We start from the raw sequence: 25,467 nt of genomic DNA on the forward strand, positions 1-25,467 counted from the left end.
ATGTGATATATATATAGATTCAGAGTCTCTTTGCCTATATCATGCTGCATTCAGATGAGGTAGCAAAACCTTGCTGACAGATTCCCTTTACATCCAAATTTACTGCCCACAAAAGCAAAACTTTGTTGATATAACTGTTTTTCCCCTTCTCAAATTGATATTTCTCACTTGTCTTATTTACTGAACGTTTCCTAGGTCAAGTTGTGAATAAATATTTGACTATTTAGATACTATGTTATACCAAGCCTGATGAAGAGACCTGAGTAGTCTGGAAAACTCGCTATTTATTACCATCTTTTCAGGCATCCATTAAAAGTAGAGACAAGCGGACCCGTGGAAGTTCAGATTCGCCGGCTTCAGAAGGACTTTAGATCAACATATCAATACCAATTATTAATAATAATAATAATAATAATACAAAAATATCAATTGTATAAGACAAATTAGGTCTCATAACTGGAAGGATCAAGAAGCTACTATACCTTCTCTACTTAGTGTACTTACCCAGTTACCGATAAATTGATCACTGCCAAGTTCTGGTTCAAGGTGCAAAGAGGAGAGCCATTCAACACATCAAAACTAATGGGAACGCTTATGGTAACTTGGATGGTAATGCTCGCAGTCCTTTGAAGAAGAAAAATGTACAGAATGGAATTAGAACTTTTCCATGATTTTACTTACCGGAACAAGCATCATTGCAAACTATTGAAGACAGAGTTGATTAACTCATTGTGTTACACTGATAAATAATTGTTCACAGCTATCAGTATATTAATCAAATATTCCGGAATATTATACTTGACCAATAGTGTTGAGCAAACAGTTCAGCAGTTGATGCTCGGATGGCCGCGACTCGAGTACCCGAGTATAATGGAAGTCAATGGGGAACTCGAGAATTTTGCTTGAAGATTTTCTGTAAAATATTTGAGTCCCCGATTGACTTCCATTTTACTCAAATACTTGAGTCACACCCATCCGAGCATCCACCTGCTCTATAAGAATACCCTAATACTGAACTGTTCGCTCATCACTATTGACCATAGGTTGAATATTTTAGCAAAATATGTATTACTGTTTCAGTGTAAAAATATTCTTTAAATTATAGTACACATTCATTGCATTATCATGCTATTGTGTAACCCCTTCACGCTGCAGCTACTTTTTTATTTTTGCACCTTCGTTGTTCACTATGGTATCTATTGATTATAATTAGGGATGAGCGGACTCGTGGATGTTCTGGTTCATTGGGTTTGACCAAACTGTAGTCCAAAGTTCAGTTCAGGTACCAGAACTCTATGCGAATTTGAAGAAGAACCCTATAGGCATCAACAGGGACCCAAACTTTTGTGCTGTATAATGGTCATAGTAAGGGCTGGGGGGCTGCAAAAGGAAGCAAAATGGGGGTGAGAGCAGGACAATTGCTCTGTAAACAAATGTATATATGGAAATTACTTAAAATAACATAGAATAAAAAAAATAAAAAATAATCTTGAACCAGGAGGCGGAGGTCCAAGTGGAGGAGGAGGTTGAGGAGGAGATGGACTTAGCGGTGTAGGTGGAAGAGGTGGAAAGGGCAAGCTCAGGCCATGTGTCCAATTTGGAGACCCAGAAGTTAAATGGTGCAGACCCAAGTACGTAGTATGTGGAGACGAATGGACACATACTCTTCCATCGTGTTATGCAACCCTGCCTCCTGCTAATATGGATAGTGGTGCTGGATCTTGTGGCGTACTGAGAAGGTTTTCCCACATTTTGGCCATGATAACCCTCTCTTCCAAGGTGATGCCGGTGCCTCAGCTGCTTTGGCGACTTTATGCTCCAGTGATGGGAGTAAGGATAGCACATTGTACTTATAGCTGGGATGCAACAGAGTGACTACCCAATAATCAGCACTGGTAACAATCTGAGCAACTCGGCAGTCATTGCGCAGGCACTGCAGGGTGTATTTGCACATGTGTGGCAGGCTGCCGAGAGGCAACGACAAGCTTTCTTCGTGAGAGGTGTATTGCCTGTGTCCTCTGTATTCCCTAGCCACGCTATAGTGAGCCCCTGAGCTGCTTTAAGTGCCACCCTTCTGTGAACACAGTTCCTCCTCCTCCTGCCCCACCTCTTTGTCCTCCAAAACGGTCCCCTGGCTATACCATTGTGTACCTGGCTACTGTTGTTACAGGAACTGACCCTCTGAGCCATATGTGGATGACTGGACAGATAATCATGTGAATGTCCCCTATTCCTTCTCCTCTTCCTCCTGTGCTACCACCTCATGAATCATCGCATGAAGCATTTTTTCAAGAAGGCATAGAACTGGGATAGTAATGCTGATGATGGTATCATTAGTGATGGCCATGTTTGTGGATTATTCAAAGCAGTTCAACATGGCACATACGCATGGAAGCCCACACGTTGGTTGTGAAATGGTGTTATTCCGCAGAGTGACTCACCCATGCATGATGCAACTGAAATTCCAGGACCGAATACCACCACAGAGCCTGCTTTCAGAGTAATCATGGTTGTTGGGTGAGCTTGTGTGACGCCCAGGACCCCCAGGGGTCACAGTACACTAACATCACACACACAACTCCCCCACCTCCTGGGTAAGTGACACCAGTCAATCAAAATCCTTGTTGCTACCCTCCAGGCTTGATGTCCACACCAGGTGGGGTGAAGCCAGGTGGTTGACCCCACCCACCGAGGAGTTCACAGGCCTGGAGGCAGGAAAAAACAGGAGATTGTGGTAGGCAGTGAAAGTGAGAGAAGTGAAAAACTGTTGGTGTCTGGGTTGGAGCCCAGGCACGTTCAGCAAGGTCGGCAGACGGTGGTGGCCATCTGCAGGAGTTGGTGGAGGTCAGCGGAACCGTAGGACCTGGGTCAGGCGGTAGCCCACCGGTACCGAACCGGGGAGCAGATTGAAGCCAAGCACCAAGGCAGGGTACTCAGACCCCGACCAGGCTAGGAGACGCCGTAAAGGTCAAATTATCTGATTGCAGTCTGGACCTCAGGGATTCATTCCCACCTAAGTCCCATCAGAAGGCAACAGCCCAACCCGTCCGGATAAGTGCCACCGCCAAGGGCCAGAGATCCAAGGGCCAGCGCCTGCGGGCAAACGGGCTCTCCCGACACGTACACGCCGGGGAGCGGACTACCCGTGGAAAGCCATAGGAGTCAAATACACATTTGCAGGAAAACGACAGCCACTACCAACCCGTCCGGGGAGAGTGAGAACACCGCAGCCGGCTGTGGGCCCCGTCCATCCAGCCGTTTGGTTTATCAGAGACTCTGTCCTTCTGTGTCTGAGTGAGTACAACAGTGCCATCCGGCACCGCGCTGCACCGCAACATTGCACCCGCGCCCACGCTGCCTCCCCGCCTCGGCACCTGCACCTATACCTCCTCCCTACATCCCCAACCGGGGCCCCGGGACCAACAGCCCTTACCCACGGAGGGGTCAACACCTCAGCTGCTCTCCGCCATCGCTCCCGGGATCCCCCGTCTCCAGCAGCGGTGGTGCCCACCATCACCACAACCCGTGGGTGCCGTCACGACTGACATCCCCAAATACCCACTAAAAAACCTCCCCTTTTCACTCGTGGGCGAGGAGGCGCTGCTCGAGCCCCGGGTCCGGCCCCGTGCTCGAGCCACCGAAGAGCAGAAGAACCGGACCCAAGCACCAGCAATTCCAGACGAGCGGCGTTCCCACCCCTCCGCCCGCGACACTTGCACATTAGTCATCTGGCAGGACCCCACCATTGAAAGGATCCACAGATGATCTGAACATAAGGTTAGTTTTTTGGCCCTGACATATGCTGATGTACCAGAATACTGGAGGTGAGGCAATCAGCTAAGGTGCACAACAGGGCACATTCATTGTATTGCATGTTAGCACATATTTTGCAATTTCAAGAACACAAATTAAGAGAGGGCAAGACAATTCTGAACTTACCCCCTGAGGAAGCTAGACATGAAATGTGTTGCGGTAAATACCAAGGCCTGGTACTTTGCCAAAATTTTGATAAGAACTGTATGGGGCATTTGTGGCAATAAATGTTAAAGTATCAGGTTATTACAAATTATATACTAGAGCTTTATATTGTGGATATTTAATCCATGATTATTGGTTTGGTGTCCCTCCAAAAAATCATTGTGTGACAGACAGCTTCAATGATTTGAGCAGCAGTATGTCAGTGATACTAAAGTTTTGTGAACATTGGATACTCTGTTCAGAGTTTGATCACAATGTGATTCCACTTTCTTGGATAAGTAGAAGATGGAGTAAAGATGCACGGAAATTATACTGCACTCAGATGTCATCCGAGTGCAGTCCGATATTTTCAACACACTCACTGACTTGCACAGCCAAGTGCGATCTAAATATAAGATCAACCTAGGGTGCTGCATTTTTCTAGGACAGACTGTCCGTGGAAAAAATTAGACATGTGCATGGCCCCATGGAACAATTGGTCTGAGTACAATCCCAATGATTTACATATTTGCATATCTCCTACAGAACATTTCCAATAAAGGCAAAACTATAATAATAAAAACGTTTTGAAAGTATACTTACGGTGAGCTACTACAACCAAGGATGAGTTCAATGTATAAGTTAGTACCACCCTTAGTAATAGAGCATTGCCCTACGTTTGCAGTGTTAATCACAAGACTGTAGAAAATGGAAAAAAAAGTGAAATCAAAGTTTTTAGCATTAGTAGTTTATTATCACATTAACTATTAAAAAATAGGCTACTATATCATATGTTTAAAGAGGTTGTCCAACCTTAAGTTACAAGTCTGCAGACTTTTGAACACTCATATCATGGGCACTGTTTGTTCTAGGGATTCCCTGGTGCCAAGAACAGCAGTTATGTGGCCACAAGTATACAATATGCATACTCGCGGCCACATTCAGACTAGACTGTTTCCGGCCTCGCTTGATACACTTGCATTGAGCAAAGCCGCACCCATCTGGTCGGAATGTGGTCGGGAGTATATATATTGTATACTTGCGGTCACAGGACTGCCGTTTTTGGCACTAGAGAATCCCCGCACTGCACACGTTGTGAGAACAGTCACTGAGGCAAGAGTAACCTGTCTTCCAGAGACTGGAGGACGTTAGCATGCACAGAAAAAGAGAGAGGCATAAAGAGCATGAAGAGCAATGTCCTCTCCCCCTGCACTGGTGATTAAAACTTCAAGGCTGGATTTGTCTTCAATTTCTAAATACAATACTATAAACAATAAGGATTAAAGGATATTTACACTCATGCCTTTGGTTAAGGGTTTAATACCGTGCTGACAGGTTACCTTTCAATATAAGGAAAATATATGAAACAAGAACATGACGTCATCCACATCCTTGGGCAAAATCTTGCACCTGCGCAGAGACCTCGCCGGTTCATGCATGCGCACCTATGTATTCGGCTCTGTCCGCAATAGGGCAGAGTGAAGTGCGCCTGTGTGAACCAAAGAGGACTTTGTGCAGGCATGAGATGTTGCCTGGCTATGCGGATGACGCAGGAGGTGTAATGCACGTCAATCATCACAGCGTACGGGGATCAACGCGGAGAGGGACAAGAGCCGCAAAAAAAAAAAAGTTGACTGGACGCAAAGATTTACATAGAATGCGGGAGAATATAGAAAGGTACTTGTGGGGTGTATAGGGGGAGTCATGATGACATGCACCTTTATAGAATGCAGCACAGGCGCTGCTTAAGGTGCTAGTTTTGGTTTATACCTCCAATATCTGGTGACAGGTGCCCTCACCTATACACAATAGCTGTCAGCCAATCCCGGGTAAAGCCAAATAAGTATGGGGGCCAACTTTTCCAATGTCTACATTACAAGCTCATTTTTTTAATTCTTTCATAAACTTTATTTATCTAAAGGCTAAATCCCTATCTTGAAATCATTGTTTATAGTCACTTAGTCATAAATGACTTACCCTGGTAGGCCAAGCACCGCGGGAAGCAGTAATCCTGCAAACTGCGTTTGACATTCACTCTGAATTGCTTGTTTAAATTCTGCAAATGATACAAATAGAGAAGAATGCTGATTATTACTTTAACTATAAATGACCCTAAATACAACACAAATAGATCGGCAGCGTTTTTGTAAATGTGCAGCTTGTCAAATCTTTTAGCGTTTTTTGCCTCATTTTTCACCCTCAGAAATCAATCAGAAGGGGGAAAATGCAGCATAACGTTTGTGATGTGTTTTTACAGACTTTTTTGTAGCTTTTAATGATGTATAAAACACACTTTATTACTATGTACTGTAGACCAATCATACAGGTAATTCACCTGAAACAAACAGTTTTTCGCTGTGTTATATACACAGCATTTTTACTACCAAGAGTAATGGTGTTGGCTGCAGATAAAAAACAGCAAAAAAGTGAACATATCCTCCTTACTGTTTAAATAGCACTAAAAGATAGCAACCAAAGCCATATAAATTCCAAGGAAATGTCAGCGACCACCCAAATACCAGGAAGACTTCTGTTGGTGCATCGATTCTATCCTTACCTACACTCATTGTTACAAAGTTTCTACTGATTGTGTATAACTTATATTGTCATAATCCTGATCCATCTCTAACATTTGCATGGGCGAGCAGAGATAGACTAGAGCAGTATAAAACTGGTCCAAGAATATTTGTTTCATCCTTATCTGGTGATTCTTCTGCTGTGGATTCAATCTTTTATTCACATATAATTTATCTTCACAAGTACATTGGCATGTCAGTGCACTTGCAGTTTATTGATCCTATTACCTTCTCCCTGTCAATGTGTCCCCTCACATGGCAGTTGTTACTGATGAGATACTATGATGACGGGAGGAGGGAGGAGCTAGAGGCAGAGGGAGGAGCTAGAGGCAGAGAGAGGAGCTAGACACAGAGGGAGGAGCTAGAGACAGAGCCCCGCCCCTTCCTCCCTCTTCTATCTACATTGAATGTGATTTGTAACATCAGCCATCTCCTATCTCAGTAATGGGAAAACCTTCACTGATACAGATTTCATCTCAGAATTAAGAATATTGATAATGTCTGATCCATTCTGGCAGAGAAAGAAGCAAATTTGTCCAAAGAGATATATTACAAAGTTACTTATATTCATGTGTACTATTCATTTATTATAAAATAAAAATTAAAACAATGCTTACACTTTAAGAATGTGTCAGTAGATTACATGAGCTGAGCTGTAAGCTTTCACTTTAGCTGAGTGAAATCTAAAGCACTCAAACTTCTTTGGCACCATTCAGAAATTTGTATCAATGAGCAAAATGATCTCTTTAGTCGAATGTTCAGCCTAATCAATACTCAGAGATCAGTTATTGCGAAATAGATTTCAGAGCTGGACCAAGCAAGATTTGGTAATGCAAACTAAAGACATAGCTGAAATTCTGATTTAATTGATACCTTTGGTGCAGAAATCCACTTTGTAGTTCTTCATTAATCACCATTTGAAGTTTTCTGCTAATTAGATTTCGGTGTACAGGAGCCAAACTGTGCACTGGATCTTCTCCTCCCTATCTGTGATTCCCCAGCCCCTTCGCCTGCCTTTGTTCTGTGAATGACCTGTGACTACTGAGATTTCATACAGAGTAGGCAGGTCATTTACAGACCGGAGGCCAGCGTAGGGACAGGGGAATCATAGACAGGGAGGAGAAGACCCAGTGCACCGTCTGGTCCTTATGCTCTCAAAATCTAATTAGCAGAAAACTTCAAATTGTTATTATAGAAAAACAAAAAAGTGTCTCTACTTTTACATTACAAAATCATGCTGACAGCTTCTCTTTAACCCCCTGTGACCCTGTGCTGAGATTTCTATACTTTGAGGTCACTGATGTAGCATTGACTGTAAATTTTATAATGTTGGGTCAGAGATTTTCCAATAATGATCATAGCTGACGACTAGTGATGAATAGTGTAGGTCTGGTAGTGCGTTTTTTTTTTGTTGTTTTTTTTAAATATAGGAAGTCTTAGCTTATATAATCAATGGATGAGATCATCTGACATCATTGTGTCTCAGAAAATCAGTATTAAAAGTTCATTTTAATCAATAGATCTTGGAATAATAATAAGTTCCACATTTGGATGTGTTCAAAAAAAATGTTTCTGTGCTGAGATAATCTTATATATGTGCCCTGCTGTGTACTGTGTAATGGCCGTGTCTGACCGTACAGGCACATGGTCTGATCATTCCACATATCCTGGGCAGAGGAGGATGCAAAAGCATATACAGACATTGCAAAACAGGATCACAAATTATTCATTCTTTGAGGTATAGCAATTTTTTTTAAAAAACAAGCAGGGAAATGTTTTACCTCACACAAAGAATCAGCTGTGATCCTGTGCTGTAATGTAATACTCTTCTGCGTCTTCCCCTGCTCAGGAGCTGTGGTATGATCAGACCATATACCTGTATGGTCAGACATGTATACATCATAGATGCAAAGCCTGCACCACATTCTGTAAGATCTGCAGCAGATGGATCAGGCACAAGGCGTACAAATTTTGCCCTAAATTATAGTGTACTTTTCATAAAATATGCAGAACAGTATCAAATGTATTTGCATTATGCATTTAGTTATAATTATCTGTTTAAATACTATAGTTAAAATGAACTAATTAATTACAGCACATACGAGTATGCATGGAAGAGATAATGCAAATTCTGCTTACGTTGTGCTATCCCAGAATATGACCCACATGCCTGCGAATAGACGGACCCTGTGGCGGCTGCCAACAAGAGAACGGTCCACACCAAGTTCATTTTGTGTTGACGAGAGACAGAAGAGAACTTAAAAAAAGATAAAAAATGAAAGTGCATAAAATAAATCAGAGGTAGAAATCTAACATTCCTGATACCATAGCGAGGTAGGATCCGCTAATCAACCCAGTAATCAATATGGAAGAAGAAAAATAATGACAGCACATGTTACATTACAGTACAAAGGGCAGTGAAATATTAAGGTTGTATTATAGCATTGTATAAAATGATCAAAGGTACGTAATAAAGGGAAACTCCCTGCCGGCAAACCGGTATATGTGCTATGCCGTGTACAGGGCGGATAGAAATAGTCTATGAAAGAATATGGCTGGAGTCATTTCTATCACATTTACTTATATGTGTATATTAAGGGTTGCATGCCTCTGAATACATTTGGTATGTTTGGGAGTATCTAAAAGTCAGAATATCAAATCATAAAAATATTTACTTCACCATACAGACCAAATTTTCTACATCATCATTTGTAAATTTGCGTAAAATTGGGCCAATGACTTTAGTTTAGTTTCAAAATGTTTCCTTATTTCTGGAGAAGAGCTATTGTGTCTTTGATGATGGGGCTGGTTTTAAGGATTGACATGCAGGAATAAGACAAATTCAGTAAAAGGTGCACGTCACTTATTAAATTACCATTAATGGCATATGCCTCAACAGAATTGTTACCCACAATCCTATGCTGGATATGAGGAAGGCCACCACTTTTAATGGATTTGCCTTGCCCAGCCCTTGCTTCACCCCTATGGGCAGTGCAGCCCAAAACTTGCATGAAAACACTAAAAGTCCTAAACGTTTTGTACAACTCCGGATTGTGCAAACATTTTACAACATTTAAACTGTTTTCTGCCTAAATCATTTTCATGAATTGGGGCCTAAGTATTCCGAGGCCCCATTCATATCGATGGGTTGTTTGTGTAATACCGGATAGTTCTTCGAGCTGAAGAGATGCTCTAAGTGACCATATCTCACTCTGTTCTACAGATGAAAACAGAAGACCCCATTTTACTAAGAATTGTACTATACAATATCTGAATATGGCATTACTAAACCTAACACAACTCAGATTTTATGTACTTGCCCTTTCTATCATGATAATTATTAGAGGCTTATCTGTCTCAGTCTACACAGTAAAGCAACAGCAAATAGGAAGCATTTCACCATTGTAATGCTTTAGTAACCCAAGGAAAAATTACATGTAATACAAATATATTTCTGAAAATAAAAATTGTTTAATTAAAATGGAATTTTCTTATAATATATCTCATTTAATAGAAGCCACCTATTGTCCTTTTGGCTGAAATTTCTGAATAATACTTAAATAATTTAATGTCACCTTTTTCAGGATGAACGGGCAGTATCTTCTTCGCTGGGAAACACTTAAAAGAATATATCACAATAAATAATATAGTAAAAATAAAGGCAAAATATATTATACAATAACAATTCAGTTCCTTATCATCTATAAAACTATAGCATAAATAGGAAATAACTGTATATATATATATATATATATATATATATATATATATATATATATATATATATATATATATATATATATATATATATATATATATATCTGTAGCCAATATATGGTACCTGAATGGATAAAATAGAGCTGTAAGTTTAATGCTGGTTTGCTTCCCCTTTATATACTCACCAACCCGCCTCAATCAAGGAAATGTCCCAGAATTCTTGATAAGTACATTCTTTTTTGTACAATCTCCAAGTTAAATAGCTGTGGGCAACTTCTGGAAAGTTCGTATGAGCCAGTGTCTTTGGAACGTTTCAGCCTATTTTCCATATTTGATGACATAGCAGGAGATGCTCAAATTATTGGCGAGGAGATAGAGCCGGTACAGACAGCTGTTCCTCTGGCAAACCTTGTATCACCGCAGAGTGCACAAAGCACTGTTTCATTTCATTTCATTGAATAGTGGACATGCAATGTTACTTCTCTCCTGCAATTTTGGAACCCAGGACCCCAGCAATTCTAATTCTAATTCCAGCAAAATGTGCTCTTAATTCTTATGTAAACTACAGTTCAACTATTTAGGGTCACTAAAGGCCCCGTCACACACAACGAGATTGCTAACGAGATAGTTGCTGAGTCACAGTTTCTGTGACGCAGCAACGATCTCGCCAGCGATCTCGTTATGTGTGATACCTACCAGTGATCAGGCCCCTGCTGGGGGATCGCTAGTCATTGCCGAGTGGTCTGGACCATTTTCTTCAAAGGCGATGTCCTGCTGGGCAGGACTCATCACTGTATTTGACAATGTGTGACAGGGTCCCAATGACTACAGAGATCGTTATACAGGTCGTTACTGTGACCTGTATCGTTACTGCATCGTTAGTAAGGTCTGACTGTGTGACTTCTCACCAGCGACCTCCCAGCGACTTACCAGCGATCCTTATCAGGTGGTATCATTGTCGGGATCGCTGGTAAGTCGTTGTGTGTGACTGGGCCTTTAGATATTTCCTTATTTTTGAAAGAAAAAACATTGTTTTTCAATGAAGCTAACATTAAATTTAACAGAAATATCCTCTATACATTGTTAATGTGGTAAATGACTATTCTAGCGCAAACGTCTGGTATTTAATGAAATATCTAAATAGGTGTATAGAGGCCCATTTCCAAGAACCACCCCTCCAGTGTTCTAATGATACATTGTGTTTGCTAACTGTGTTAGGCTAATGGATGTTTAGAAATCCCTTGAAAACCCTTGTGCAAGTATGTTAGCACAGCTGAAAACAGTTTTGCTGATTAGAGTAGATATAAAATTGAACTCCTTTGAGCTACTTGAGAATCTAGAGCAATAAAAATTATTGGTTCCATTAAACTCTCAAAATGGCCAGAAAAAGAGAACTTTCATGTGAAACTTGACAGTCTATTCTTGTTCTTAGAAAATAAGGATATTCCATGCTCGAAATTGCCAAGAAACTGAAGATTTCCTACAACGGTGTGTCCTACGCCCTTCAGAGGAGAGCACAAACAGGCTCTAATCAGAGTAGAAAAAAAAGTGTGAGGCCCTGCTGCACAACTGAGCAACAAGACTAGTACATTAGAGTCTCTAGTTTGAGAAATCGACGCCTCACAGGTCCTCAATTGGCGGCTTCATTAAATAGCACCCGCAAAACACCAGTGTCAACATCTACAGTGAAGAGGTGACTCCGGGATGCTGGCCTTCAGGGCAGAATGGCAAAGAAAAAGCCATATCTGAGACTGGCTAATAAAAGGAAAAAATAAATATGGGCAAAACAACACAGACATTGGACAGGGGAAGATTGGATAAAAAGTTATCACACAGAAGTGAACCACACAGAAGAACATTGACACAGAACAACTGAACAGATGCTGGAAGAGTGCCTGACACCATCTGTCAAGCATAGTGGAGGTAATATGATGGTCTGGGATTGCTTTGGTCCTGGTAAAGTGGGTGATTTGTACAATGTAAAAAGGATTTTGAATAAGGAAAGCTATAACTCCATTTTGCAACGCCATGCCATACCCTGTCGACAGCGCTTGATTGGAGCCAATTTCATCCTACAAGAGGACAATGACCCAAAGCACACCTCTAAATTATGCATGAACCATTTAGGGAAGAAGCAGGCAGCTGGTATTCTATCTGTAATGGAGTAGCCAGCCCAGTCACCAGATCTCAACCCTATTGAGCTGTTGTAGGAGCAGCTTGACCGTATGGTACGCAAAAAGTGTGCATCAAGCCAATCCAACTTGTGGGAGGGGGGAAGCATGAGGTGAAATATCTCCAGATTACCACAGCAAATTAACAGCTAAAATGCCAAAGGTCTGCAAAGCTGGAATTGCTGCAAAGGAGCATTCTGTGCCGAAAGCAAAGTTTGAAGGAGAAAATTATTATTTCAAGTAAAAATCATTGTTTCTAACCTTGTCAATGTCTGGACTATATTTTCTATTCATTATGCAACTCATTTGATAAATAAAAGTATGATTTTTCATGGAAAAGACAAAATTGTCGAGGTGACCCCAAATTTTTTTAACTGTAGTGTACATTAAGTTACAAACTGGCGAAAAGGGAAAAAGTGTGCTAAATGAATGGCATTGAATATTTGCTTATAGTACCACCAAAATGAATGGGATTCTTGAAATCTCATGCACATTCTGCTTATTTTTTTCTTGCAGAATTGAAGCATCAAAGCGTTTTGGTTTTTTTTCAAATCTGTAGCCAGGGTGTACAGAGAAATCATTGGGCCCCATTGCAGACTTTCTCATTGGACCCCTCCCTCGCTCACCCCCAAAATAATAATATTCAGTTGGTTCAGAGAAGAGCATATTTCACAACTTTGTAGCCCTAACAAAGTATCGTAATTTTCCTCATATTGAAGCCCCTAGTTTCCTTTTTCATTGTAGCCATAAAGTATGATGGAAACAAAAGTGCCCCACAAACACTATATGATCCCCCACAGTAAATTTCTCTACAGTACTCTCCACATGCACAGTATGATGACCCTACTGTGTCCCCCTTTCAACTACCCCAGCAAGGAATGATTACCCTGACACAGTAGTAGCCCTTCATGCAGTATAATGGCCCCTACTACCCTCCAAATCGTATAATGGCCCCCACACAGCCCTCCGCACAGTATGACGGACCCCACATAAACCTTCACACTGTATATATGCTTGCATAAAGTATAATGGCCTTCAAATAACACTAGATACATTTATTATTATACACTCCCCATATTCCTCCATATAGTATTATTCAGTCCCATATAGCATTATGCAGCCCCACATATCGTATTATGCAGCCTCATATTACATTATGCAGCCCCCATATAGTATTATGCAGTACCATATAGTATTATGCAGCTGAATATAGTATTATGCAGCCCCATAGAGTAGTATGCTGCTCCATATAATAGAATGCAGCCCCCATATACAGGGTGGGCCATAAGTATGGATACACCCTGATAAAATGGAAGTGGTTGCTGATATCACCTTACCGTTTGTGGCATATTAGTACATGGGAGGGGCAAAATATTTGAGGCCGGGTGATGCCCATGGCGGCCATCTGCAAAGCCGCCATTTTGAATCCAACTTTACTTTTTTCAATGGGAAGGGGGTCATATGACACATCAAACACATAGAGAATTGCACAAGAAAAACAATGGTGTGCTCATTTTTAACGTAACTTTATTCATTATTGAGTTATTGACACGTTTGTGACTTGGAGCAATGACAGTAACCCACTAAAGGATGTGCTCAAAGTGCAGCCCATTGTATTGAATTGTCAAAACAGACCTCAATTTGAATAAGGGCATAGAGTGATTAGGGCCCCAACTATGGACACACAGCAATGGGAAGCATTATAAATTAAATGCCCAGCTCAGTGAAAAGGGAACCACACCTTATTTGTACTGAGTATATGAGACTACAAAGAAACAAAAAAAATGAGCCAGAGAATGATTTGGTATACATGCAACATATAAACGCATGTTTACACTGGCCATAAGATAAAGAAAACCCAAGATGAAAATAATATGGACATATACCCTGCTGTAACTAAATAAAAGAATTGTACATATAAATAAACAAAGGGAAGTTAGTAAACACTATTTTTAATCAAAAATTGTAAAGCCATCCCACTGCGACAAGGTGTACCCAAATCAGAGTGGTACCTAAGACTTTCTAGTATTAAAACCTTACCATGTGTCAAAACAGACCTCATTCTGAATAAGATGGGGCAGGAACTGAGGAGGAGATGTGCAATAGGGTCTTACCACAATAAATGTTAGGAAAGTAAAAGTGAACTACTCACCTATAGAGGTTGTCACAGTCACAACCCCTATAACAGCCAAATTATATAGGCGAACAGCTGCAGCCCTGAGAAGAGTATATTAGATGTAGAAGAAGAACTGGGTATTCAGCCGCACTCTCACCACATTGGAAGGTATTGTTAATTTATGTCTTTATTCTTTATGCACAGGTCAACGCATTTCAGGAGCTCCCTTCATCAAGACAACAGGCAAAAAATATTTCTAAAATGAATTGACTTTTAGGGTGTTTAGGCATCTCATTGTATCCCAAATCTGAACTCAAATATGGCACACTTTCTCTTCTCCACTTTCTACTGTGCCTGAAAGTAATTTTCAACCACATATGGAGTACTGACATACTTAGGAGAAATTGCACAACAAATTGTATGGTGTATTTTCTCCTGTTATCCTTGTGAAAATTAAAGATTTGTGGTTAAAGCAACATTTTTTGTGGTAAAAATGTATTTTTTTATTTTCACAGCTCAATTTTATAAAATTCCATAAGGCACCTAGGAAATCAAGATGCTCACCAAATATCTAGATAAATTCTTTCAGTGGTCTAGTTTCCAAAATGGGGTCACTTGTGGGGGAGCTCCATTGTTTGGGCCCATCAGGGGCTCTTCAATGTGACATGGCATCCAAATCATTTTGCGCTCTAAAATTCAAATAGTGCTCCTTCCCTTCCAAGTCCTGTCGTGCTCCCAAACAGTAAAGTTACACCACATATGGGGTATCGATGTACGAGGGAGGAATTGTGCAACAAATTGTATATTGCATTTTCTCTTGTTACCCTTGTGAAAATCCAAAATTTGGGGCTAAAGTAACATTTTTGTAGGAAAAAGTAAAATTTGCATTTTTATCTTTAACTTCAATAGTTCATTTGAAGCATCTAAAACGTCTTGGATGTGGTTTTGAGTAGTGTGAGGGGTGCAGTTTTTAGAATGTTGTCATTTTGGGTATTTTCTGTCACCTAGGCCTCTCAGTCACTTCAAATGTGATGTGGTTCCTAAAAAAAACGTTTTTGCAAATCCTGTTGGAAAAATTAGAAATTGCTGATAAAATGTGACCCCTTCTAACTTCCTAACAAAAAAATATGTTTCAAAAATTGCGCTGATCTAAAGTAGACATGTGAGAAATGCTATTTATTTACTATTTTGTGGACATAACTCTGATTTAAGGGTCAAAAAATGTAAAAGTTTGAAAATTGCAAAGTTTTCAAAATTTTCGGCAAATTTCTGATATTTTCACAAATACATGCAAAAAAAATCATCCTATTTTCCTCTGTCATGAAGTACAAGATGTCATGAAAAAACATTCTCAGAACCACCGGGATCAATTGAAGCATTCCAGAGTTATAACGTCATAAAGTGACACTGGTCAGAATTGGCCCAGATAGGAATGTGAAATCAGGCTGGGGGTGAAGGGGTTAAGCAGAGGTTTTCTTGAAGAGACTTAAGTATTTTCCACAGATTTTTCTGCATCAGATATAAAACGTGTGCATACCAATGTACAGTGGGTATGGAAAGTATTCAGACTCCTTCAAATTTTTCACTCTTTGTTTCATTGTAGCCATTTGGTAAATTCAAAAAAGTTCATTTTTTTTATCAGTAATGTACACTCTGCACCCCCCATCTTGACAGAAGAAAACAGAAATGTAAAAATGTTTGCAAATTTATTAAAGAAGAAAAACTGAAAAATCACATGGTCATAAGTATTCAAACCCTTTGCTCACACACTCATATTTAAGTCACATGCTGTCCATTTCCTGTTGATCCTCCTTGAGATGGTTTGACTCCTCATTGGAGTCCAGCTGTGTTTAATTAAACTGATAGGACTTGATTTGGAAAGGCACACACCTGTCTTTATAAAACCTCACAGTGCATATCAGACCAAATGAGAACCATGAGGTCAAAGGAACTGCCAAAGGAGCTCAGAGACCGAACTGTGGCAAGGCACAGATCTGGCCAAGGTTACAAAATAATTTCTGCAATACTCAAGGCTCCTAAGAGCACAGTGGCCTCCATAATCCTTAAATGGAAAATGTTTGGGACCACCAGAACTCTTCGTAGACCTCTCCGTTCAGCCAAACTGAGCAATCATGGAAGAAGAGCCTTGGTGAGAGAGGTGAAGAAGAACCCCAAGATCACTGTGGCTGAGCTACAGAGATGCAGTAGGGAGATGGGAGAAAATTCTACAAAGTCAATTGCAGCCCTCCACCAGTCGGGCCTTTATAGCAGAGTGGCCCGACGGAAACCACTCCTCAGTGCAAGACATATGAAAGCCTGCACAGAGTTTGCAAAAAACACATGAAGGACTCCAAGACTATGAGAAATAAGATTCTCTTGTTTGATGAGATGAAGATAGAACTTTTTGGTGATAATTCTAAGTGGTATGTGTGGAGAAAACCAGGCACTGCTCATCACCTGCCCAATACAATCTCAACAGTGAAACATGGTGGTGGCAGCATCATGCTATAGGAGTGTTTTGCAGCTGCAGGGACAGGACAGCTAGTTGCAATTGAGGGAAAGATGAATGTGGCGAAGTACAGAAATAACCTGGAAGAAAACCTCTTCCAGAGTGCTCTGGTCCTCAGACTTGGATGAAAGTTCACCTTCCAACAAGACAATGACCCTAAGCACACAGCTAAAATAATAAAGGAGTGGCTTCAGAACAACTATGTGAACATTTTGACTGGCCCAGCCAGAGCCCTGACCTAAACCTAATTGAGCATCTCTGGAGAGACCTGAAAATGGCTGTCCACCAACGTTCACCTCCAACCTGACAGAACTGGAGATGATTTGCAAGGAAGAATGGTAGAGGATCTCCAAATCCAGGTGCGAAAAACTTGTTGCATCATTTCCCAAGAACACTCATGGCTCTACTAGCTCAAAAGGGTGATTCTACTCAATACTGAGCAAAGGGTCTGAATACTTATGACTGTGTGATATTTTTGTTTTTCTTGTTTAATAAATTTGCAAAAATTTCTACATTTCTGATTTTTTCTGTGAAGATGGGGTGCAGAGTGTATATAAATAAGAAAAAAATGAACTTTTTTTAATTTACTAAATGGCTGCAATGAAACAAAGACTGAAAAATGTAAAGGGGTGTGAATACTTTCCGTTCCCATTGTATTTCTCTCTTCCTTATACCATCCCATGAGTTGTGTCAGAGACAGGACTTGGTGCACATATTAACCTTATTTTGTCTTATTTATCAACTTTTTCCAAGAGTAATACCTTTTTCATTTTTCTGTCACTATAGTGTATGAGGGCTTCTTTTACATGGGGAAAGCGGTTGTGGTGAATGACGCCATTCATTTTACCATGCAATGTACTGAAAAACAAGAAAAAATATTCAAGGTAGGTTAAAATGATGACAAAAATGCAATTCCACCATTTTTTGGGGGAGTTTCAGTTTCATGGGGTTCATTGTTTAGTAAAAATAACCTGACAACATGAATCTTATTCTTCAAGTCAGCACAATTAGGGTATGTGCACATGCTGCAGAAATTTCCTGCACCAAAAAAAGCACCTTGTGGCCAAAAAACACACCAAAAAAAGCAGGGTTTTTTTTAATGTTTTGGTGATTTTTTGGAATTGTTTTTGGGGGGGGGTTATTTTTTGTGAATTCAATGGCTGAAAGGGCTGAAAAACACAGGAAAAAAACAGATCAACAATTGACATGCTGCGTCTTTATTCTGCATTAAAAACTGCAAGGAAACAGAAGCAACATGCACAGCATTTCTGGTTTCTCATAGACTTTGCTGGGATAAGAATATTAAATGATGCTGTGAAGGAGAGCGCGCAACAGGGTCTTACCCGGTAGGGAAATGAGACACAATATGATCACGGTACACTCACCTTCTCACATTGAGAGAGTCACAACCCCTATGTCACACACTCAGTAATGATATCCGCTGCAGCCCCAAAATTTAGAGTAAGTAGTAGGACATAGATAGAAATCGGGTATATACCGCGCTGATACTCAATGGTATATTAATACAATTCCTTTATTGTTCATATAGGTTTAAGCGTTTCAGAGACATCCGTCTCCTTCCTCAGGACATCAAAGGAACAATACCTTAGGTATTGTTCCTTTGATGTCCTGAGGAAGGAGACGGATATCTCTTAGGGTATGTGCACACGTGTGCGTATTACATGCAGTTATGCTGCGCTTTGTAGCGCAGCGTAACTGCATGCGTCCTGCGTCCCCTGCATAATCTATGGAGATTGTGCAGGGGCCGTGCGCATGTGGCCGAAGCGCTGCGTTCTAAGAAGTGACATGTCACTTTTTCCGTGCGCTTTGCCGTCAGCCCCTGCTCTGTCTATGGCAGGAGCTGCAGGCAGAGCGCATGGAATTGGCTTTTTTTTTTTTTCACTACGGACATTTTCTGCAGCGATTTGAAGCACATGTGTGCTCTTCAGATCGCTGCAGAAATTTGTGCAGTGACTGTACGCAACGTGCGCACATAGCCTTAAACGCATAGACCTGTATGAACAATTAAGGAATTATAGTAATATACCATTGAGAATTAGCGCGATATATACCCAATTTCTATCTATGTCCTACTGGGATAAGAATAGACATGCAGATTTGGCCAACAAACTGCATGAAAAACTGAACCTTGCGCACAGGGCCTTGTGGTGATATCAAACTTGTGTCATTTTTTCATTGGAGTGGTAAAAATAAAATTCAAACCTTCATAGATAAATAAATAGAAAATGTTTTGGGTTAGAGGTGAGCAAATAAATCGAGTGAAATAGAATTGTATTCAAATTTTACAAACAATCTACAGATTTATGTAATTTTCTTTCATTATCTTCCATATTTCTGAACCATAAAAGGTCCATCAATATGTAAAGAAATTAAAAGCAAAACCTTTTACTCACATCTTCAGCCCCTGCAATCCTTACCCCCACCTGACTGTCACATCTTCGGATTGGCTCTGGCAGTGGTGAAATCCCCGGGCCTCGGTCGCGGTGCCAATTTCTCCAGGTTTGCTAGGCTCGAGAGGGTCCTGCACAAGCGCCTATAAAGCACGCGTTGAGACCAATGACGTCAATGCATGCACTAGTGACCGAGACCTGAGCATATTACTTCAGTGAATATGAATCAAAGTTGCAAATAGAACCAGATTGGTGGCAGTAATAAGTTATTGTTATTTTTTACATATTCTATTACGGACTGGAGAGACCATAGAGCATAAGGGACATTCAATTTGAGTTGAATAACTGCGAATCGAATCTCCCAGAAAAAAAAAAAACACACAAATTAGAATTTTTGGACCTACATATAAAAGTGCAAAGAAGACCGTAAAATGTATTAAAACGATCACTTTATTGAATAAATTCTTATTTTTTGTGTAATACACACAAATATCCACTAGGTGGCGCCACATCACTATTATATAGAAGTCTAAGTGAAAAAATAATTGTAATGGCGGATACATATGGAATTATAAAGATAAGTACCCACATAGCTTTCTCATGAGCCAGATCAGACACCCCCATACTTTGCACTGACGAGGGGCAAGCACCCCGAAACACCGTGTCTGCAAATTGGGATTCTGATCTGGCTTATATATCCTGAGTCATATTGCAAAGGATTGTTGAAAATCCACTTGTGACTTTTAGGATCGCTACTTCCAATAGGTGGCGCTGTGCTAGAGTTTGTCTCCTTTACTGGAGAGACAATTTAAAGATAAGTAGTAATGTCATAAATATTATGTACAAGACTCCCAATATAGTAAAAAAAAATCAAAGACTACACATGAACAACAGCCAGTATTAGCAGTAATATGTACCTGTATCAAGGAGAGCGGTGCCACATTCAACTTTTGCCTGGTCCACTCACTATTTTTTTTATCAGTATGGGCATTATGTTCTCGCTTAGAGATGAGCGAGTACCGTAATATTCTTATATTTTCTCTCTCTCAGGTGAGTGTAATCATTTAGTTTTGTTTTTTTAAATGTGCGGTGCGATGGGGGTTCATAGTTACCAGGATGAGGCTATATAGCAGGATGGGGACATGATGTGATACAATATACCAGGATGGGGACATAAAGAAGCTATATACCAGGATGGGGACATATATCAGGATGGGGTTATATACCAGGATGTGGACAGGATGTGGACATATTCTAGGATGGGACTATATACCAGGTTGGGACATGATGGGACCATATAAACCAGGATGGGGACATGATGAAACTATACATACCAGGATCGGGATATCATGGGGCCATATATACCATGATGGGACCATATATACCAGGCTTGGGACATATACCAGGATGAGGTAATATATTCCAGGATGGTAACATGATAGGGTAATATATATACCATGATGGGGACATACAGTATATACCAGGCTAGAGCCATGATGGGGACATGTGCCAGCATATAGTCAAGATGAAGACATACACCAGGATGGGGAACATATTTACCAAGAAGTGGCCCAGGATGTGGGTAGATTAGTACAGGACAGGGGGTTCATGGCTACACAATTAAGGGGAGGGGGGGGAAACTCGTATGTTTTTACAGGATTTAAAATGCTACAATTGCCCAAACGGTGGGGGGGGGGGGGCGATCAAACTTTGCACCTAGGTCCATCGGACTCTAGTTACAGCACTGAATACATTTGTCAATATTTTGATATGTAGTAACATTACCATCATCCTTTAAGACCAACAATATAATGGATGTCATAGGAGTACAACGATAGTAGTGATGAGTGCCAGAACTTTCTTATCTGATATATAAAGCTGTGTATGTATGTGTGTGTGTATGTATGTATGTCCGCTAAAGGAATCCGGATCGTCACATTTACTATCACGAAATTTTGCACAAACGCCTTATGTGGCTCAGGGAACGTCATAGACTTTGTTTTCACGGGAACATTTAACAACCCAGCGCTTTACAGTTACTTTCCAAAAAACCTGACTCCATTAAAGTCAATGGAGCTGGGAGCTACAGGTAAATAATAGCAGCTCTGATTGGTTGCTGTAGGAAAAAAGGACATATTTAGTGTAAGAAGCTTATGTTTGACATAATATGATTTCTGTGGAGAGACGGATAGAGAAAAAGAGAGATAGGGAGATAGACACACAGAGAGGGAAAGAAACAGACAGAGGCAGACAGACAGAGACAGACAGGCACAGACAGACATAGGCACAGACAGACATAGATAGGCAGACATGGAAAGAGACAGACAGAGAAAGAGTGAGACAGTCAGGGAAAAAGACAGACAGACACCTACAGACAGGGAAAGAGACAGACAACAGGGAAAGAGACAGAGAGAGACAGGCAAAGGCAGACAGGGAAAGAGACAGATAAGGAAAGAGACAGACGGGAAAAGAGAAAGGCAGACAGAGACAGACAAACAGTGAAAGAGACAGATAGAGACAGAAAGAGACAGGGAAAGAGACAGACAGGGAAAGAGACAGACAGTTAAAGAGACAGACAAGGAAAGAGACAGACAGACAGAGGCAGACAGACAGACAGAGAAAGAGACAGACAGAGAGAGACAGACAGGGAGACAGACAGTGAAAGAGACAGGCAAGGAAAGATACAGAGACAGACAGAGGAAGACAGGGAAAGAAATAGACAAACAGGGAAAGAGACAGACATGAAAGAGACAGACAGAGGCAGATGGACAGGGAAAGAGACAGACAAACATACAGGGAAAGAGACAGACAAGGAAAGAGACAGACAAAGGCAGACAGAGAAAGAGGCAGACAGAGAGACAGGGAAAAAGACAGATAGGAAAAGATACAGACATGGAAAGAGACAGGCATAGAGAGATAGACAGAGAGACAGGTAAAATGACAGACAGGGAAAGAGACAGACAGTTAAAAAGACAGACAGGAAATGATAGAAACAGACAGACAGGGAAAGAGACAGACAGAGAAAGAGACAGACAGGGAAAGAGGAACAGGAAAGAGACAGACAGACAGAGGCAGACAGACAGGGAAAGAGACAGACAAAGGAAGACATGGAAAGAGACAGATGAGACAGACAGAGGAAGACAGACAGAGGCAGACAGGAAAAAAGACAGACAGGGAAAAATACAGACAGGGAAAGAGACATACAGGGAAAGAGACAGACAAAGAGACAGAGACAGACAAAGAGAGACAGACAGAGAGATAGAAAAATAGACAGACATGTAAAGAGACAGACACACATGTCGCGGGCGGGGAGGGGGATGCTGCGCTCTCCCACTGCTCGGGTCTGGCTGCTGCTGCTACTGCTGCTCGGTGGTGGCTCGAGCGGTGGGCCGGATCCCGGGGACTCGAGCGGCGCTCCTTGCCCGTGAGTGAAAGGGGTGGTTTGGTGTTTAGGGATGTTGTCCGTGACGCCACCCACGGTTGTGGTGAGAGTAGTGACACCACCGCTGCTCTAGGCGGGGATCCCGGGAGCGATGACGGGGAGCAGCTTGGATGTTGGTTCTCCCCTCCGTGGGTAGGGGGTTGATGGTCTCGGGGCCCGGTGATGGAGGGGGTGTGTGTCAGGCGGGTTACGGGGCCTGGTGAGGTGCAGGGTCGCGGGGACAGCGCTGTGCCGCACGGCACGGTGGTACTCACTCAGCCAGTTATTCACACAGAGTCTCTGGTCAAACAAACGGCTGGATGGACGGGTCCCACAGGTGGCTGCGGTGTTTTCTCTTCCCGGCAAGTTGATGGCGACTGCCTTCCCTGCACCTGTGTTGTGTTACGGTTCCAATGGCTTCCCACCGGTAACCCGCTCCCTAGCTTGGATGTGTGCTGGGGGAGACCCTTTTGCCCGCAGGCTCTGGCCCTGGGAACTGTAGCCTTGGCGGTGACTGTGCTTCCCCGGTTGAGCTGTGGCCTTCTAACGGGACTTGGCTGCTGGGAAACCCCGGAGGTTCCCTTCGCTAACGCATTTGACAATTTTGACGGCGACTCCAAGCCTTGTTGGGGTCCGTAAGCCCTGCCGGATGGTGCTGGCTTCTCTTTGCTCGCCGGTCCGGTACCGCCGGGCCACCGCCCGTCCACGGTCCTTACGGTTTGCGCCAATTAGCCTCTCCTGCAGACGGTCACCACCGTCTGCCAACCTTGCTGTAACGTCCGGGCCACACACCCGGACCGACTTCAGACTGCTCCTCTACCACTTCACCTCCTCTCACTTTCTCCTCCAAAACTAATCTGCTTTTTTTTCCCGCCTCCAGGACTGTGAACTCCTTGGTGGGCGGAGACCAACCGCCTGGCTCCGCCCCCTGGTGTAAACATCAGTTCCTGGAGGAAGGCAACAAGGGTTTTGTGTTTGGCTTAGGTGTGCCTTACCGGGGTATAGGGTGTGTTGGTGTGCTTCTGTGATGACCTGGCTTGTCCAGGGCGCCACATTCCCCCTTAGTAAAATGCAGACCGTCCGCGGGCTGCCCGTCCATCACCGGTTTTCTTTTCTTTTTTTTTTTTTTTTTTAAACTACAAAAGATAAAAACATGCATTTTTCAATTTTTCCCTTACGGGAGGCACATTACTTTTAACGTTACTAACGGTATACTTTTATTAAAACAAACAGCACGGCTTCCGCTCTCACCCGCCCAAACAACCTGGCCCTGATGCTGCCCCTAAGCAAATGGGCAGCACCCCTTGACCCCAGTCCAGAACCAAGTTGCCCGAGCAGTTACGGTCCATTTCAGGGGACCCTGAACCCCCGGAGGATCGCCACCGGTTGCGGTAGGGGCGGGCCTGGGCCATCCATTCCTCCAGGCCCATCCTCCAAACCTGCCTCTCCGGAGGCGGTTGCGGTTTTAAGCCAACATGCATTTTTATTTACAAGCCACTAAGTTTGTGGTTGCCCTGACAGTTCTCGGGCTTGTCCGTTGTAGTCTCTATGCATGTAAGGGGTCCCAATGGGGACCAGTTGCCGGCAACGACCGGTTCAATCAATCTTGCAAATCAGGTAAACTTCTTCTTTAATCATGCTTATCATTCATTCTTCAAAACGATAAAACAGTGCTGGTGGTCCCAACGGGGACAACTTTTAGGCAAAGGACCGCCGGCTTCACTCTGACTCTTCGGCGTCGGTCAAGGGAGGGGGCACGGTAGACACTCGGGCTTCTTGGCTGCCCCTCAGCTTTGCATGCAACGCGAACCACCCCCTCTCCCCGCAGTGCCGGGTGTACTGCACCAGGTCTCCCGGCATCAGGTTGCGGCTCTGGTGCTCTTCCGGCAGGTGGGTGTTGACATCCCGCCGGGCTACAAAGACTTCGGCCTCCAGGCCTGGCTCATAGATAAAGCCATAGCCCCGGCGGACATACAACCGCTTCACCTGACCTTCGTAGAGTGGGCCCCGGACACGGAAGGTGGCTTGACGGAGGCTTTCTTTTTCGCGTATGGTGCGGGCCACCAGCTCCGCCTTCTTGCGCTCCCTCTCCGCGATCTCCTGCCCAGCGGGGTCTGCTCCCGATCCCAGAAAGGGGCTGCTGCGGGCCCCTGCACACGGGTCGGGCCCCGCGAGACCTTCTTCACGCTGGCCACCGCTAGCACTCGGGGTGGAAGGTCCCGTGGTGTCATGGCCTGGGGTGCTGCGCGGCAGCGGCAACTAGAGTTGAGCGCGGTTCGTGGTTCGTGGTTCTCCAGTTCGCGGTTCGAGTGATTTTGGGGGCTGTTCTAGATCGAACTAGAACTCGAGCTTTTTGCTAAAAGCTTGATAGTTCTAGATACGTTCAAGAACGGTTCTAGCAGCAAAAAGCAGGGCTTTTTACAGCTACAGTGTGCAGGAGCCATCGCTGGCAGCCTGCCACAAGCTGGTAACCAAGATAAACATCGGGTATCCAAGCAAAGCGCTTTGGTTAGTAACCCGATGTTTATCCAAGTTACGTGCAGGAAGCCCACACTTCCCCACTCAGCTCGCTCCGCCCCCTCCTGCCCG

At 42.6% G+C, this 25,467-nt stretch overlaps 1 protein-coding gene across 1 annotated transcript in view; it reads right to left on the reverse strand.

Moving 5' to 3' along the window:
* LOC142311408 (uncharacterized) overlaps positions 1–10,189 on the reverse strand; it is a 62,882-nt gene extending 52,693 nt beyond the window's left edge. The window contains exons 1-5 of the mRNA XM_075349801.1: positions 10,109–10,189; positions 8,673–8,790; positions 5,935–6,013; positions 4,561–4,656; positions 505–624 (exon numbers count right to left, since the gene is read on the reverse strand). Coding sequence (XP_075205916.1) covers positions 505–624; positions 4,561–4,656; positions 5,935–6,013; positions 8,673–8,763 — 386 coding nt within the window. The 5' untranslated portion in view covers positions 8,764–8,790; positions 10,109–10,189. The remainder of the gene's footprint in view (positions 1–504; positions 625–4,560; positions 4,657–5,934; positions 6,014–8,672; positions 8,791–10,108) is intronic.
* Positions 10,190–25,467: the final 15,278 nt, after the last annotated feature.

The sequence above is a fragment of the Anomaloglossus baeobatrachus genome, chromosome 5 (assembly GCF_048569485.1).
Source record: "Anomaloglossus baeobatrachus isolate aAnoBae1 chromosome 5, aAnoBae1.hap1, whole genome shotgun sequence".
In the NCBI taxonomy this organism is placed as follows: Eukaryota; Metazoa; Chordata; class Amphibia; order Anura; family Aromobatidae; genus Anomaloglossus; species Anomaloglossus baeobatrachus.